Genomic DNA, 16,570 nt, shown 5'->3' with positions numbered 1-16,570 from the left:
ATTGTTTTAAATCATATGTGGCTAGTTTATTGGAAGAGCGGTTACAGGAAAAAGTGAAGTTCTATTCTCCCTGCAGCTAATCGCGTATTGACACTGGAGCACAACTGGGGCAGTGACCAGTTCACTTAGCGCTCCATAATCACTCCAGCTGCACAAGTGACTTACAACCTGTTTTGCAGCCTGTATGGACAGAGTGGGCTGTCGTGCTGTTCATTCATTGGGGAGAAGGACAGATATAACTGAGTGCTCTACTGATCTATCACATTAAAGAGGTTGTCCCCTACTTTTACATCGATGGTCTATCCTTAGGATAAGTCATCAATGTCTGATTAACCGTGGTCCCACACCCGGCACCCCCGCCGAACAGTTTTTCTCAGTCCAGACAGCGGCAACAGGCAACCAGAAATGCTCAGTTCCAGAGCTGCTCCGTCTTCTGATAGTGGTCGCGGCCGAGTACTGCACATCCGACTCCCTTTCAAATCAATAGGAGGCCTGCTATCATCGGGCAATTAGACATTGATGACATAACCTAAGGATAAGCCATCACTGTAATAGTAGTTGACAACCCCTTTAATCCAACTGAAATGGAGTTGCATGACACATGAGTGACCATGCTAATCTGTTGAAGTCCAGGAGAAGTGAGAAAAACCTAGGAATTGGGACCCACTTGAAATGATTATGGGGTCTCAGTGGTGGATTAGGAATAACTGTTTTCTGTGGAAAAATCCATAGACAATTATAGATATATACCATCCATAATGTATCCCAATGTTATAATATTATCAATCACATATCAGGATAATATTTTAGTCTGAACAAAGGCAAAATAGTTGTTTTGCATAATTATTCTGTCTTAATCAATTACATGGCATTACAACTTCTCCGTCCCACCATTTATGGAACCCCGTGCCCATTGAAGAAGATAAATAGGCAATGCAAAGCTATGCCCATTTTCCCAACTAATGATTGAATTCAATATTAAAGCATCCTGACCCAACAAAGGAAATTGAATCAAACCTCTGAAATAAAAAGTTAGAAAAGTCAAAATTCTATAAGAAAATGTGAGAGATGTGACCTTTTAGAATGTAATTGTGACATTTTGTTCTAGAATATTGACCATGTATTTGGAAATGTGTTATTTTTTGTGATGTCCCCTTGGTTCCTCGGTATGTAGGGGTGTGAAGAATGCCCTGGATACTCACAGAGCTTACTTTAGTGTTTGCTATTGTGCTGCCATTCTTTTTGTGTCTCGTAGACGTTCCTGGAACATGCACCATCGTGACACTGCTGTCCTGACTGAAAGAGCTGTTATCACTGGAGTGTCGCCTCCGGACTGGTTCATCCCCCAGAGGTGACAACAATGGAGGAAACACTTTTTCTTCTCTCTTTTTTGTTGTCTTTTTTGATCTAAAACACCAAACAAAATCAAAGCTACAATAAATCAGATCAAGTCCAAGAGAAACAGTTATACAGAGACTTAGAGGTTTATCCATTCAAACAACTTTATATTTATTAGTAGACATTTTTTAATATTCTTTGCAAATCAATTCTTCCAAGATCTTGAATGATTGACTGTCGAAATTACTTTTTCCTTTAGGAGGATCCAAATTTGTCCGACTACAGGAGTCTTTACAGTTACAGTACAGTTATCAAAGCTGTGTGTCTAACAATCCATAGACCACTGTGATATAAGGTGACAGGATAGATTTGGATCCTAGAAGTAAGCAAGAAATGTTCAGTTCAAGACGAACAAGTAGATATCTTGAAAACTGTGAGAAGTTTACGAAGTTGAGCCATCTGGGACATTTGTGGCATATCCACAGCACAGGATATCCCATAAATGTCTGTTACATAAACATCACAATTCTGGAACTTCATCTATTTCAGGCCCTATCGTATGCCACTTTTCAGTGGGGAGACGGATGTGACTCTTTATTTGTAACCAAATATTTGAGAACTCTTAAAGCCCTGTTAAACGCAACGACATCGCTAACGAGATGTCGTTGGGGTCACGGAATTCATGCCGCACATCCGGCCTCGTTAGCAACGTCGTTGCGTGTGACACGTATGAGCGACCGCTAACGATCAAAAATACTCACCTAATCGTTGATTGTTGACACGTCGTTCAAATCCTAAATATCGTTGATGGTGCTGGACGCAGGTTGTTCGTCGTTCCTGAGGCAGCACACATCGCTATGTGTGACACCCCAGGAATGACAAACAACACCGTACCTGCGTCCTCCGGCAACGAGGTGGGCGTGACGTTTATGCGGCTGCTCTCCACTTCTCCGCTTCTATTGGACGCCTGCCGTGTGACGTCGCTGTGATGCCACACAAACCGCACCCCCTTAGAAAAGAGGCTGTTCGCCGGGAACAGCGACGTCGTTAGGAAGGTAAGTATGTGTGATGGGTGCTAGCAATTTTGTCCGCCACGGGCAGCGATTTACCCATGACGTACAAACGTCGGGGCGGGTGCGAAGGCTAGTGACATCGCTAGCGATGTCGCAGCGTGTAAAGCCCTTAAAGCCCCCTTAAGTCAACTGAAAAGAAAAACTTACACGTCTGTACACCTCTCCATTCTTGCTGGTGCACGATGAGACCCAGTTCTTGACATAGATGGGTTAAATAGATCACAGCTAATAATGTACTGGATGAAAATCACCCTTTAACCCCTTAATGACCGGGCGATTTTTCAATTTTGCTCTTTTGTTTTTTCCTCCTCTTATTCCAAGAGCCATAACGTTATTATTTTTGCATTGATATATACGAGTGAGATGGATTCACTTGTACTATTGAATGACACCATTAATTTTATCATATGATTTAATGGTTAGCAAGAAAAAAAAATCCAAAAGTGGCAAAATAGCAAAAATGTTAAATTCTGCAATAGTTTTTTTAAATTATTATTATTATTATTATTATTATATAAAGCATTCATTTTACCCCAAAACTGACCTGGTGGTATGATTCTCCAGGTCAACATGAATACGTAGCTACCAAACATGTAGTGTTTGTTTTATTTAAGTGGTTAAAAAAAATTCTCACATTTTGAAAACAAAACAAACAAATGATGATGATTATTATTATTATTATTATTATTTACAGTGTTCCTTTTAACTTAAAACTATCTTGGCTGTATGATTCTTGAGGTCAGTATGATTACGTAGTTACCAAACATGTATAGTTTATGTTTTGTTTAAGTTGTGAAAAAGAATTCAGAAATTTTGAAAAAAAAATCTTGCTTGTGTCACAACTTTTCGAGAGCCGTAACGTTTTTAATTTTTGAGTTCCAGGGTTGTTTGAGCGCTTGTTTTTTGTGCCCCAAGCTGATATTTGTTGATATTTTTTTGAGGTATAAACAATGTTTGGATTGCCTGTTATTTCATTTTTTATTTGTTGTAATGGTGGAAGAAAAAACTGCAACTCTGGCATTTTGATTGTTTTCTTTCCTCGTTATGCTTTTTAATGGCCAGATTATTTATTTTACATTTTGATAGATCAGACTTTTTTGAAGGCAGAGATACAAAATATTTGCATGTTTTATTTCTTAATTTTTAACGAGGTAAAGGGAGGGGATTTAAACTTTTAGATTATTTTTTTACATCTTTTTCTACTTTGTACTGTATTTAATAATCCTCTTAGGTGACTTGAACCTACATTAGTCTGATCACTTGTTCTATATACAGCAATGCCACAGTACTGTTGTATATAGAAAAAAATCACAGTCTCCCTTGAACTCGGGCCACAGACTCGTTTTCATGGGAGTATTTGGATGACAGACAAAGGGGTCATCAGCTGACCCCTGGCTATCCTGACAACTCATCTGTGTCCCCGATTGAGTCTCAATAGCTGGGGTGGCACCACTGATGGACACAAACAGAAGAGGGCCCCTGTGAAAGAACAGTAAATGGTCCTTTGCAGCCCAATAGCTCATTATAATGCACAATTCCACCTGTTTAGGAAGTGGGAATGGGCTCCCTTATTTCTTGGGCTCCTTTATTTCTTGGGCTGCACCAAATATATGTTCACTCTTTGGTGGCACGACGTCTTGTGTATCAATCAGCAATGATGACGAGCCAGATATTCAAAAGAAGAGCCGGGGTTGATGGCAGGTAAGCAGCTATGCACAGGCCCCCATCCAGATCTGGTTGCTACACTGGAGATCTGTGAATCGATTCTTCCATATCCTCTATATATTATTTAAATTGATATCTGACAACCTAGAAGTTGTGATGCTATTTACAGTCTTTAACAAAACTCAAAGAAGGATAAAGATGGCTACCACCGTATGACGCTGCACCAATAATAACCTAGTAGTGTAACAAACTATTTTGCACAAACTCAATAACTCACATACTATTCTTAAAATACCAGAACGAGGACTGTAATCCTTCTATATTTGACATAATTATGTTCAATCACTGGAAGTTAGTGCCCAGTAGAAGGTGCACTAAAACACGCCAAAAGATTTATAGAGCTGACAAACCTTTTTCATCCATTTTATGAAAGAGGAGGCATGATTAGCAGACATTAATTGTTACATATTGTGGAGCTGATTGTTCACTTGCTTTGGGCTGTATCCGCTGTAAAAATGGGTTTTTAATTGCAATAATAACCAATTGAGAATGAATTTATTGGAATAATTAAACATGTTTAATGACTTAATTTGCCAACATGTTTTTGCTAATTGAAATGCAACGACAAACAGTTAATACAGCGGAGGAAGCGCACATGACTCCAGTGGATTTATGTACAAGAGGTAGGACGGGCAAGGGCTAGACATGGCATGCGGGTTTTACGGCAGCAGCTTCATGTAATTTATGGAGATCTTTTACATGAATAATTGCCAACAAGTGGATCCAGAACAGAAGGAAAATTTTAATTCCGATGTATGAATAATTTACCTGATTTACTATAAAAAAGTTTGATCACCTGATTTACTATAGATAAGTTTGATCACTTAAGCTCTAGGTTCCAGGAACCTGTCTATCTGCAGGTTGTATTGCTTCCTAGTCAACAGCTGCATCCCAAAACCCGGTAATAATAACAATGGAAATAATGATAAAACAAATGGTGCAAATAGGGTTTTATCTTTGTAGATAAGAAGAGATCATGGAATTGCTCACCTGGATGGGTTGTGATGACAGTCACAACTACTATAATAGCATGGAGGTAACGGCTGCCGTAGTACCCATAGAAGGGTAGCATAGATAGGAGATGAAAGGGTTAAAAAAACACGCAAGATTCCGGAACAGTGATTTATTTATTTGTAAAATGCGCTTTGGAGAAAGAATTCTTCTTCTTCAGGACTAAATAAAGGTACCGTCACACATAAGGAGATCGCTAGCGAGATCGCTGCTGAGTCACGGTTTCTGTTACGCAGTAGCGATCCCTTTAGCGATCTCGTTATGTGTGACATCTACCAGCAATCAGGCCCCTGCTGTGAGATCTCTAGTCGTTGCAGAATGGTCCAGGCCATTTTCTTCAAAGGCGACGTCCTGCTGGGCAGAACCCATCGCTGTGTATGACACTGTGTGACAGGGTCACAGTGACTGCTGAGATCTTTATACAGGTCGCTTCTACGACCTGTATCGATCTTGCATCATTGGTAAGGTCTGACTGAGTGACATCTCACCAGCGACCTCCCAGCGACTTACCAGCGATCCCTATCAGGTCGTATCGTTTTCGGGATCGCTGGTAAGTCGTTGTGTGTGACTGGGCCTTAACAGATGTGATTCAGTGTGACAGAACAACTATTAAGTAACCTGATTGCTGGCAGCCAAGGTGACTAAAGCGGGCTTTACACGCTACGATATCGTTAATGAATTATCGTCGGGATCACGGTGTTTGTGACGCACATCCGGCTTCATTAACGATATCGCAGTGTGTGACACTTATGAGCGACCTTAAACGATCGCAAAAGCGGTCAAAATCGTTTGCCGCAGAGAGGTTGTCCTGAAACAAAAAAATTGTTTTCTTCTTATTAGCGATGTTGTTCGTCGTTCCTGCGGCAGCACACATCGCTGTGTGTGACACCGCAGGAACGATGAACATCTCCTTACCTGCGTCCACCAGCAATGCGGAAGAAAGAAGGTGGGCGGGATATTATGTCCCACTCATCTCCGCCCCTCCGCTCCTATTGGATGCCTACCGTGTGACGTCGCTGTGACGCCGCACGAACCGCCCCCTTAGAAAGGAGGCGGTTCGCTGGCCAGAGCAATATCGCAGGGCAGGTAAGTGCGTGTGATGGGGTTAAGCGAGGTTGAGCGGCACGGGCAGCGATTTGCCCGTGTCGCACAACCGACGGGGACGTGTACGATTGCTTGCGATCTCGCTAGCGAGATCGCAGCGTGTAAAGCCCGCTTAAGAGCGAGGATTTCTGCACAAGGTGCTGATACTCAACACTAAATAAATCAAGATGTTTTCAAAATTTTGTTTCTATCTTTTAATCATTAGCTTATCATTATCATGTCTATTAATCCTGCTATCTACATTATTCCATGGCTATTTCTTCATGGTTTAATAATTTCAATGTTGAGGAGTGTATATGCTGTGTCTTTCTATCTATCTCTTATTGTATCTATCATATTTTTCATTTTATAAGACTCACCAGATTATAAGACACACCCCAAATTTAGAAAAAAATAAATAAAAAAAAATGTGGTCCATCTTATAATCCGGTGGTGTCCTACCAGGGGGAGGTGGGTGGCAGCGGTGGTAGAGCGAGGTCACAGGAGGCAGGGGCGAAGCTGCGGGAGGTGCAGCGGGTGTCTCAGATGTTCGCTGCAGGCCCTGTGAGACAGGACCACGCAGAAACTGTTGGTGGTGCAGGCGTTAAAGCAATGGCACCAGGAGTCGGCGCATGAACAGATTGAGCAATCGGCTCAATGATTAGCCAAGATCTGAACTGCGCACGCGCCAATTCTGGGCGTCATTTTCCTTAAGTTCACTGCAGGACCGGAAGCAGAGCATGCGGAGGTGAGATATCGAGCTGAGAGCGCAATTTGCACACGCGCCGACTCCAGGCACCATTATATGAAGCCCGCACTGCTGACATTTTCAGGATGGCCCCCGCAGTGATCACAGCCCAACATCAGCCTCAGCACCACCCACAGAACAGCGCACAGCTCGCAGCATCACCTCTGCCTCCTGTGACCCCTTTCCACTCTCCCCGGTAACCTACATTCGGCTTAGGCTGCTTTCACACATCCGGTTTTAGCAGTGCGGCTCAATCCGGCTCAAAAACCTATGCAACGGATGCGGCGAAAAAAACGGATCCGTTGCATAAGTTTATCCATGCGGCCTGTCCGTTTTTTGATGGATGCGGCTTGATACTGAGCATGCGCAGTGCAAAAAAACGCATCCGGCGTCCGGATGCGTTTTTTGCCACAGGATGCCGCATCCGGCGTCCATAGGCTTGCATTGTAAATTGCGCCGCATTGCGCCGGATCCGGCGCGATGCAGTTTTTTCACCGCACAAAAAAAACATGCCAGGCCACGTTCCATCCGGCAAAAAACGGACACAACGCAAGGCAATGCGGCACAATACGGCGCTAATGCAAGTCTATGCGGGAAAAAACGCAACCGGCCGTAAAAAAAAAGGTTGCGTTTTTTCTGCAGAGCGCCGTATTGTGCCGCACTGCAAAAACCGGATGTGTGAAAGCAGCCTTATAAGATGCACCCCCTATTTTCTTCCCAACTTTTTGGGAGGAAAAGTCTGTATTAAAATCTGAAAAATACGGTATCTATCTATCTTTATATATAAATTAATACTTAGCCATAAACCATATGTCCTTGTATAATTGTCAAGCTGTTCACGTTCCTTATAGGAGGAATGCTCGGAAATGTGTGAATGTTTCTGCTTCTCAGAAAGTACAATTTGAGATTAGTATGTGATGTTCTGTTGTGCACTCTGCTTAGTGACACAGGCTTTTGTAAGGTGTAAATTAAATAATGTGACATAGTTATTAATAGACGTAACTTGTATATGGAGACAGAACCATTGCTAGCAAAGGTTACCGCTGGCAGAAATTCACAGGCTCTCAAGGTGAATTGTAAAGGTTAGGTGTCTCCTCAGCACAGCTGTTTCATATATATCATCTGATGTCTAGGAGCAGTTACATCCACTGCAGCCGTGAAACCAACATTTCAGTGATTCTTACAGTAAACCGCAACATGATGAATAAATGTTTTCTAACCCCCAGTCAGGATGATGGTAGAGGGAAGAAAGACATAAACCAGGGAGAGGAACTTTTCATATGTGAACTCTGCACATCAAGAAGGAAAAATTACTCTTAGGCTAGGGCTGTTGAGTCGTGTAGGGTGGAAGTCATGGGAGAGGGATTGACTCCGTACACCCCGGGATGCTACATGAAGGGACTGGTTCTGGCTGAGTGTGTGGACTTGTACTATGTAGGCTGGGAATCCTTCTAGGCTGCATCATTTTGATGATGACGCCGGTTAGCCAGGATGACTCACACTCACAAGGAGACCAACAGTTCAGTTCAAAATACAACTCCCAGCACGTTACAGATTTGCACAGCATTATCAGACACAGTTCACCGTTCCGCTGGGTTGTTTCAGATCTTACTGGTCCTGTGAGTCCCAGTGCAACTCAGGGGCACTTTGCACACTACGACATCGCAAGCCGATGCTGCAATGCCGTGCGTGATAGTCCCCGCCCCCGTCGCAGCTGCGATATCATGGTGATAGCTGCCGTAGCGAATATTATCGCTACGGCAGCTTCACATGCACTCACCTGCCCTGCGATGTCACTCTGGCTGGCAAACCGCCTCTTTATTAAGGGGGCGGGTCGTGCGGCGTCATAGCGACGTCACACGGCAGGCGGCCAATAGAAGCAGAGGGGCAGAGATGAGCGGGACGTAAACATCCCACCCACCTCCTTCCTTCCACATAGCTGGCGTGAGCCGCAGGACGCAGGTAGGAGATGTTCCTCGCTCCTGCGGCTTCACACACAGCAATGTGTGCTGCCGCAGGAACGAGGAACAACATCGTAACATCGGTATTTCCCAATTCATGGAAATGCCGGACCTTACACCGATGATACAATAACGACGCTTTTGCACTCGTTAATCATATCAAAAGGATTTACACACTATGATATCGACTGCGATGCCAGATGTGCGTAACTTTTGATTTGACCCCACCAACATCGCAGCTACGATGTCGTAGTGTGCAAAGTGCCCCTCAGTGCAGCGTTATAGAGCACACTGCGACAGTCACCTTCTCTTCTTGAAGTCCTATGTCCAGTCTCCTTAGGAGACTCATCATGACTGGATGAAGGCTTTGCCCTCCTGAATGTTTAGCAGGAAACCGATCTGGTGTTAGACTATGTTCACATGTCAGTTAAGGTTCACCCAGTACCTTGATGGTTAAGGGGCCTGACTACTAAAATCCTGCACCAGCAGAGGTAACCCGTTAACTTGATGGTTAAGGGGCCTGGCTGCTAGGGTGCGTCGTCCGCCTCTTGTGGTATGAGGTTGTCTCTTTTGAGGATCGGTCTCTTGTTTCAGAGCTGTTCACATCCTGTGTCGCTGTTAACATTTGAGGTTCACATTATCTTGCCTTCTGTTTTCTCTCCTTCTCCTTGTTGCCACAAACCACCCACTGTATGTGACCTTCACGATTGACTGACTATACATCCATCAGTTTTGCTCATTAGGTCTTCACTGACACTTCTAAAATGAACTGTCACGTTCCCTTTCACTTGACCCCTCCCTAGATGGGCTAGTCCCAACATTTAACTGCTTCTGACCCTGCTGTCTGTTCCTGGACAGAACTCTCTTACCAAAACTTTTTATACATAAAACTGCTATACCTTATATATTACATCATCAACGTTACAACGTTACATCAACGTTACATATTACATGAACACATCACAATATATCACATTATACATTACACCTTCTACTCTACATATCATTATTAACACTTATCACACTCTACATCACATTACAGTTCACATGACACAATACTTACAAAATACATTATTCACATTACAAGACAATAAAACAATACAATGATGTGTTGATGTCTTCAGGGGTAGGAACATGACTGCCACAGTCCACCACTCTTACAGGGCTACACTTTGACTTTGGCCGTGACTATGGCTCCAGCTTGTCACATGTCACTGCTATATTGCACCACATTACAAGTGCACTATAATCCCCAGGGGACTGCGACAACAACTGCAAAACAATGCTGATGGACTTCTTGTGACTTGCTTGTTGTGGTTGCAATATCTTCAGAGTCACAATGCGATGTGACCCAATTCACTTGTATGGAGCAACAATGTAGGAGCAACACCTAACAAACTTTTGCTGATAGAAGCTGTCGCAGTTAGAGTTGTCCTGCAACCCCAGCCTAAATGTGAATTTTTTAGATTCAGGGTATGTGCACATTACAACTTTTAGATAATCGGCAAACCAGTCAAGTTTTTCCAAGCAAAAGACGCTTCGTAAACACCTGCAGTGTTTATCCTTAAGTGTCGTTTTTTGCAACGGCTCTGCTTCCGGTGTTAATTTTTATCCTTGTATGCATAAAATAGTGAGAAACTTCCAAATTTAAGCTCCCTTCAGATTAACTGTTAGTTTTTTTAACCGCTTTGCTGATGGTTCTTGTATTTCGATGAAAATGTTTTGCATTTGTTTTGACTTTTTTTCAGATGGATTTCAGGCAGAATCCATCTGAAAAATACCTAGTGTGCACATATGGGGTCTAATGGGGTGCTATAAAACCCCCACTTTATTGAATTTTAAAATGTTTTCCAATTTTCCAAATAATTTTTTGCATCAGTCCCTTAGGTTAATTTCCCACAGTGCGAAGACACCGTGGATTTTTTGCTACATATTTCCTTATGGAAAATCAGTTGCATTGTACAGTGCCTGTATAGTGCTTCGGATCTAGGTTCAATGTTCATCTTTTAACAGTACAACTGTGAAACATGCGTCTTCCCTGCTCCTTCATTGCACTGATACATGCCACTGCTGATATTTCTGCGTTTTTTAGCAGTGGAGATGCTACATATAAGTACAGCTTTTATACAGGTAGCTGTTTTCATTCAATAGGAACCTTCATTGATTATATTGCAAAGACAAAATTCAATTCTGGTATAACAGGTCAATGTAGAAATAGCTACAGCGATCAACGCATCCTAGTATTTTTGCCTTTCTTCTCAAATACTTCTTTCTGATTGGTGACTGGCCACCAATTTTCTGGATTCAGAAGAGATGGAAAGGGGTTAAGAAAATAAAACAAATATTTATACTAATTTGGGCTTTACATTGCTTCTTTGTTCTGGTCACTGGGCCATTTTAAGCATCTACTAGGCTGTGATGACATGATGTGCATTGCAAAAAGTCATAATTAGAGATGAATGAACTCGTGGAAGTTCGGTTCCACAGGTTCAGCCGGACTTTAGATAAAGTTCAGTTTGGGACCTGGACTTGACCTGAACCCCAATGGAAATCACTAATTTGGCAGTTCAGGTCTCCATTCACATACAGCCAGCCATAAACAGATCACTTCCGGGGGAGGGTGGGCAGGGTTTTTCTATTTTTTTTTTCTTTGGTGCACACTACATCCGATCACGCTATTGTTACCCCCAATGCGAGACGATCAAAGACTGCAAGCGGCTCGCACTGGACTGAGGACTGAGAAAACCTGAGCACATAGATGCTCAAAGAAGGGGTTTGCATTTTTAAAGCTCATGAACTCTGTATTTTTTTTGTTAAAGGGAACCTGTCACCAGATATTTATAATACTCACCTAACGGTCGGTGCAGAGCAGACTGGTTGGATGGGTGTCTCCATTCTCTGGGTCCACAACTCATCTTTCGTCCATCTTCGGCCTCCTTCTGAAGCTAGTATGGATGACGAGGAGGCGTGGACCCGGAGAACGGAGGCTCCCATTCAACCAGTCTCCTCTACACTGACTGTTAGGTAAGTATTATAAACATCCGGTGACAGGTTCCCTTTAAGTCTGTGCTTGGTACGAACACCGAATCTCGGGTTCGCTCGTATCTAGTCATAATGTCATGGCCTAATCAACGCCAAAGATACTGGGTGTCAAAAAGCACCACAGATGCCTGATGTTGAAAGTTCTAAAGATGGCTCAGTCTCAGTAGTGACCGCATCAGTGACCAGACCAAAGAATATGACCAAACCAGAGCAAGGCTGCATTGTATAACAGGTGAAGGCTGGGTGAGCATATATTTTTTTTTTTTACATTTTTTTTTTACATTTGTATTTTATTCTCTGGGTCCACAAAAACCTCAGAGCCTAATAATGTACATTTGATTGATGTTGAATAAGTTCATTGCAAATCAAAGATCTTGAACAAATTCAAACGAGCTCCTGAATCCGTATTTCAGCAGATTTAGTCATCAGTAGGAAAAGCTTGACCAAAGCGCGGTATGGATTTTTACAAAATACATAATGCAAATGAATAAATAATAACCAAGGCAATGATGATACAAGGTTTATATACTCACTCTTTAGTGCTCGACGTCCTGCTACTCGGAATGGGAGAGATGCAAGGGGGGAGTAGACAGGAGCTTTCATCCAAGCGTTGCTTTTTACAGTCAATTTGCAGGTCACTATTTTCACACTGCTTGAAATGACAGAATATTATTTACAATTTTGCAATCCCCCTTATTTATACATAGTATTACAATGATATGTTATCATATTTACTGCAAGAGGATGTCAAATGTAAATATAAAAAAAAACTGAAAAACTGGATAAAACATTAAAAAAATAGATATTTCAAGAAGACACATTCTAAGCTGAAACATATCACTAATATTTGACATAGAAATCATGTCAATTCGTAAATGGACACAGACTGGAATGTTGGGATATCATGTTAAAAAAAGTCTAAAGGTGTATTCTGATGCACGACAATTAAAGGATATTGCATATTATTAAGATGTGCTATAACATTTTTAACGAGGGTCTGACATTTGGGACCTCTTCCTTTCGGGAGATCAAAGGGATGACGGTCCATCACAGGTTTTGCAGGTATTGAAGCACAAGTGAATGTAATTGCATTGATGTTTCCTGCACAGCTAGTGGTCAGGATCATCACTATCCAGGAAAAATCAGCAAGGAGCCTTTTATTTGAAGAATCAATATTGGTCCAAATAGTGAAATAGTCATCAGTAGCCAATCAATATTATGTGCCACAAATAACATTTATCTTTAATAGATTTGACTAGAGAGCGTATCAAAGAAAATTCGAATTTGCCTGTTCTCACATTTTTTTCCTGGGAAATTCATAATTGTTCTCTACAAATTGAATGTCCCTTATTATTCTCTGCAGTCTCTATAGAGCTCAGAGAATAAATAACCTTAACATACAGAAAACTAAAGAAAATCCTTATAATCAGCTCACCGCTCACTTCCCTTGCCCGTCCGCTACTTACTGCCAACCATCTGCATTGTTCGATCCCCTACCGCTTACGCTGGAAGGTTTCTGCACACGTGCTTGGCAAGTCATGATGACATGCGCCGTGACCTTCCACGCACCTACAAAGAACCATCCCAGGCTTCTTGGCTGTGTGAGAGGCTCGGCCATTCCAGCATGAGCAGCAGGGATCAGAAGATGTGGCAAAGTCCAGATGGGTAGCGGTGAGAAGTGGAGGGCCCGGAAAGGTGAGTGGTAAGTAAGAATAATGATTTTTTTTTACTTTTTGACGGCCCTTTACGGACCAGAATATTGTACCCAGAGGCCATCAAAATTTTGCTGAATCCACGTAGAAATGAATTACAAAAAAATCCACATTTTTGGCAAATGCAGATTTTTGTACAATTGAAGTAGAATTAAATTCTACTCAAATTTATCTGCTTACCTCTAGATTTCACCTAATTTTTAGGACTACTTGAGATATGCAAATTTATTAGTGTGGAATTGTATTCTGCCTAAATTTTAAAAACTTTTTTTTTCTAATTCACTCAGCGCAAATTCAGCAAAAATGAAGGCCAAGTGGCCGCCATTGTGTTGAACCTACTAGAGGCCCAAAAAAGATTAAAGTGAAACAACTAAAATGTGCTGCGTTTATGTCTGATACTTGATATGTTTATAAAACAAAATCAATTAAAAGTGAGCGCGATTTAAAAAAAAAAAAAAAGGAAACAACTAACCATCCCTTTACCACTCACTAACCTTACAGCCAACCGTCTTAGAATAACATTGTCAAAGATGTGACATTCAACAGCGGAAAGAAGAGCCTTGGAGGACTGTACAACAGGCAGTGAGCAGGGGGGTGGCCGGAATGGTGAACAGTGAGGCAAATATTAGATATTTTTTTTTTCTTACATTTATTATGTTCTAGGGCCTTCAGACAGCCCAGATTATAACAAGGAACATTCAATTCATAGAGAATACCTTTGAGGAAAATCAAATTTCCTGGTAAAATTCATGTGATTTGTCAAATCTGAATAACACCAGATCCGCCCATTTCTATTGACTACTCTTAAGGGTACTTTACACGCTGTGATATCGTTACCGATATCGCTAGCGAGCGTACTCGCCCCCGTCGGTTGTGCGACACGGGCAAATCGCTGCCCGTGGCGCACAACATCGCTATCACCCATCACACGGACTTACCTTCCCTGCGACGTCGCTCTGGCAGGCGATCCACCTCCTTTTTAAGGGGGCGGGTCGTGCGGCGTCACACAGCAGCCGTCCAATAGCAGAGGAGGGGCAGAGATGAGCGGCCGGAACATGCCACCCACCTCCTTCATTCCTCATTGCTGGTGGACGCAGGTAAGGAGATGTTCGTTGTTCCTGCGGTGTCACACACAGCGATGTGTGCTGCCGCAGGAATGACAAACAACATCGTACCTGCAGCAGCAACGATATTAAGGAAATGAACGACGTGTCAATGAGCAACGATTTTTCACGTTTTTGCGCTCGTTGATCGTCGCTCATTGGTGTCACACGCTGCGATGTCGCTAATGGTGTCGGATGTGCGTCACTAACGATGTGACCCCGACGATGTCGCAGCGTGTAAAGCCCCCTTTAGTCACATCTTTTACTTGTCTTGATGGTGCAAATACCTAAATAAAAATCATCAAAAATTAAAATATTCAACGTAAAGTTTTCGAAGAGTTTAAAAAAAGTGTTTCACCCTTAGTGCCTATTGATTATTTCAAATAAGTCATATTTTAATGTTTCCCTAAAATAGAATCTGTATCTTTTAACTCTCCAGGGGACATTATGTAATTTATGTATTGAGTTCCAGCTTGGATTTTTTTAATCCAATAGAGCATAAGTACCCATATGAGGATTTTCTTATAGAACGCAATATTCATAATGGTTTAGGCGACATATGACTTGGAGTTGTTTTGAAACGTCTCCTCTAGGCCGGACAGATTGTTTGCACCACTTTTTTAATCATGATTACATACTGTAGAAATGCCCTCAATTTTCCTCGGTAGTCATATATTAGTAACTTTGTATTCAGAATTTAGATGTAATAATAACTTTCACACTGTAAGTACAGAAGTACTGTAATTTAGTCTTCAGTGGGTCATGGGTATAAGAGATCTCCTTTCACTGTGCTACAGTAGAGTGGATGAAGAATATATTCCATTTAACTAATGGGATTTAATGAGTCTCTTCAACAGTTTTGACCTTCTTTTGGTGTATGTAGGTCAGCTCTCTTCCTTATGAGCCATGTAATGAAACACATAACATCTATATAATCTACTGGAAACATACTGTTCGGGGGCACTGAAAAACTGTCAACACCAGCCCTGAGACCTATGGGAACAGTCACTTAGGAGTACATTGAACTAATGACTCCACTGTGCTTAACAGGTTACAGTAGGAAGTTTCACTGACAATATACTCATCATTACCATTATGTTTTAAACTAAACCACAGATCTCTTTGCACTTATAGTATTTTTTAAAGTACAGCTATAGTGCCCATTATTTTAACATCTATCGAATTAGAATAATCAATTAATGGCTAAATGGACATTTTATCCCTGCTTTGGTTATTAAATTTGTGATGAATGTTCTTGAAAATTAATTTTACTTAGGCCCATTTCACACGTCAGTGAAAAACACTGACGTTTTTCACTGGCGTGTAAAACACGCACATGTCCCTTCGTGTGCCGTGATTCACGGCACACGTGGGTTGTCTAAGTGCAATCCGGGCTCCGTTCTCCGTGGCCCGTGATTGCACTTAGAGATTAACTCACCTGTGCGCGCTCCCGCTCTCAATGGTGCTGATCGCTCTCGCGGTGCAGCATCCGGCCGGCGCTGATCCCCGCAGCAGCTGCTTCCGGGTCGGCTGTGTCGTGCATAATGAATATGCGCGACAGTAATGAGCCGGCTCAGGAGCAGCCGGCAGAACGGGCTGCAAAGAGCGCGGCTGAAGCCGGGTGAGTAAAAATTATTTTTATTTTAAAAGCACGTTTTTTTCTGGCACGTGTCTCACGGATCACACCACTGCGTGGTCCGTGGGACATCAGTGATACCAGAAAAAAATGGACATGTCTCCGTGCGGCAATTACGCACACGTGGGTACGCCGCAC

General features: G+C 42.2%; 1 protein-coding gene across 3 annotated transcripts in view; it reads right to left on the bottom strand.

Moving 5' to 3' along the window:
• The window catches only part of AFF2 (ALF transcription elongation factor 2), a 763,896-nt gene that overhangs the window by 66,087 nt on the left and 681,239 nt on the right, over positions 1-16,570 (bottom strand). The window contains exons 12-13 of one of the 3 annotated variants that reach the window (XM_075323783.1): positions 12,515-12,633; positions 1,203-1,407 (exon numbers count right to left, since the gene is read on the bottom strand). In XM_075323783.1, coding sequence (XP_075179898.1) covers positions 1,203-1,407; positions 12,515-12,633 — 324 coding nt within the window. The remainder of the gene's footprint in view (positions 1-1,202; positions 1,408-12,514; positions 12,634-16,570) is intronic. The other 2 variants (XM_075323786.1, XM_075323784.1) reach the window with 2 other exon arrangements.

Source organism: Anomaloglossus baeobatrachus, chromosome 9, assembly GCF_048569485.1.
Source record: "Anomaloglossus baeobatrachus isolate aAnoBae1 chromosome 9, aAnoBae1.hap1, whole genome shotgun sequence".
NCBI classification, from domain to species: Eukaryota; Metazoa; Chordata; class Amphibia; order Anura; family Aromobatidae; genus Anomaloglossus; species Anomaloglossus baeobatrachus.
The sequence above is the reverse complement of the archived record's forward strand: the minus strand, read 5'-3'. Positions and strand labels throughout refer to the sequence as shown.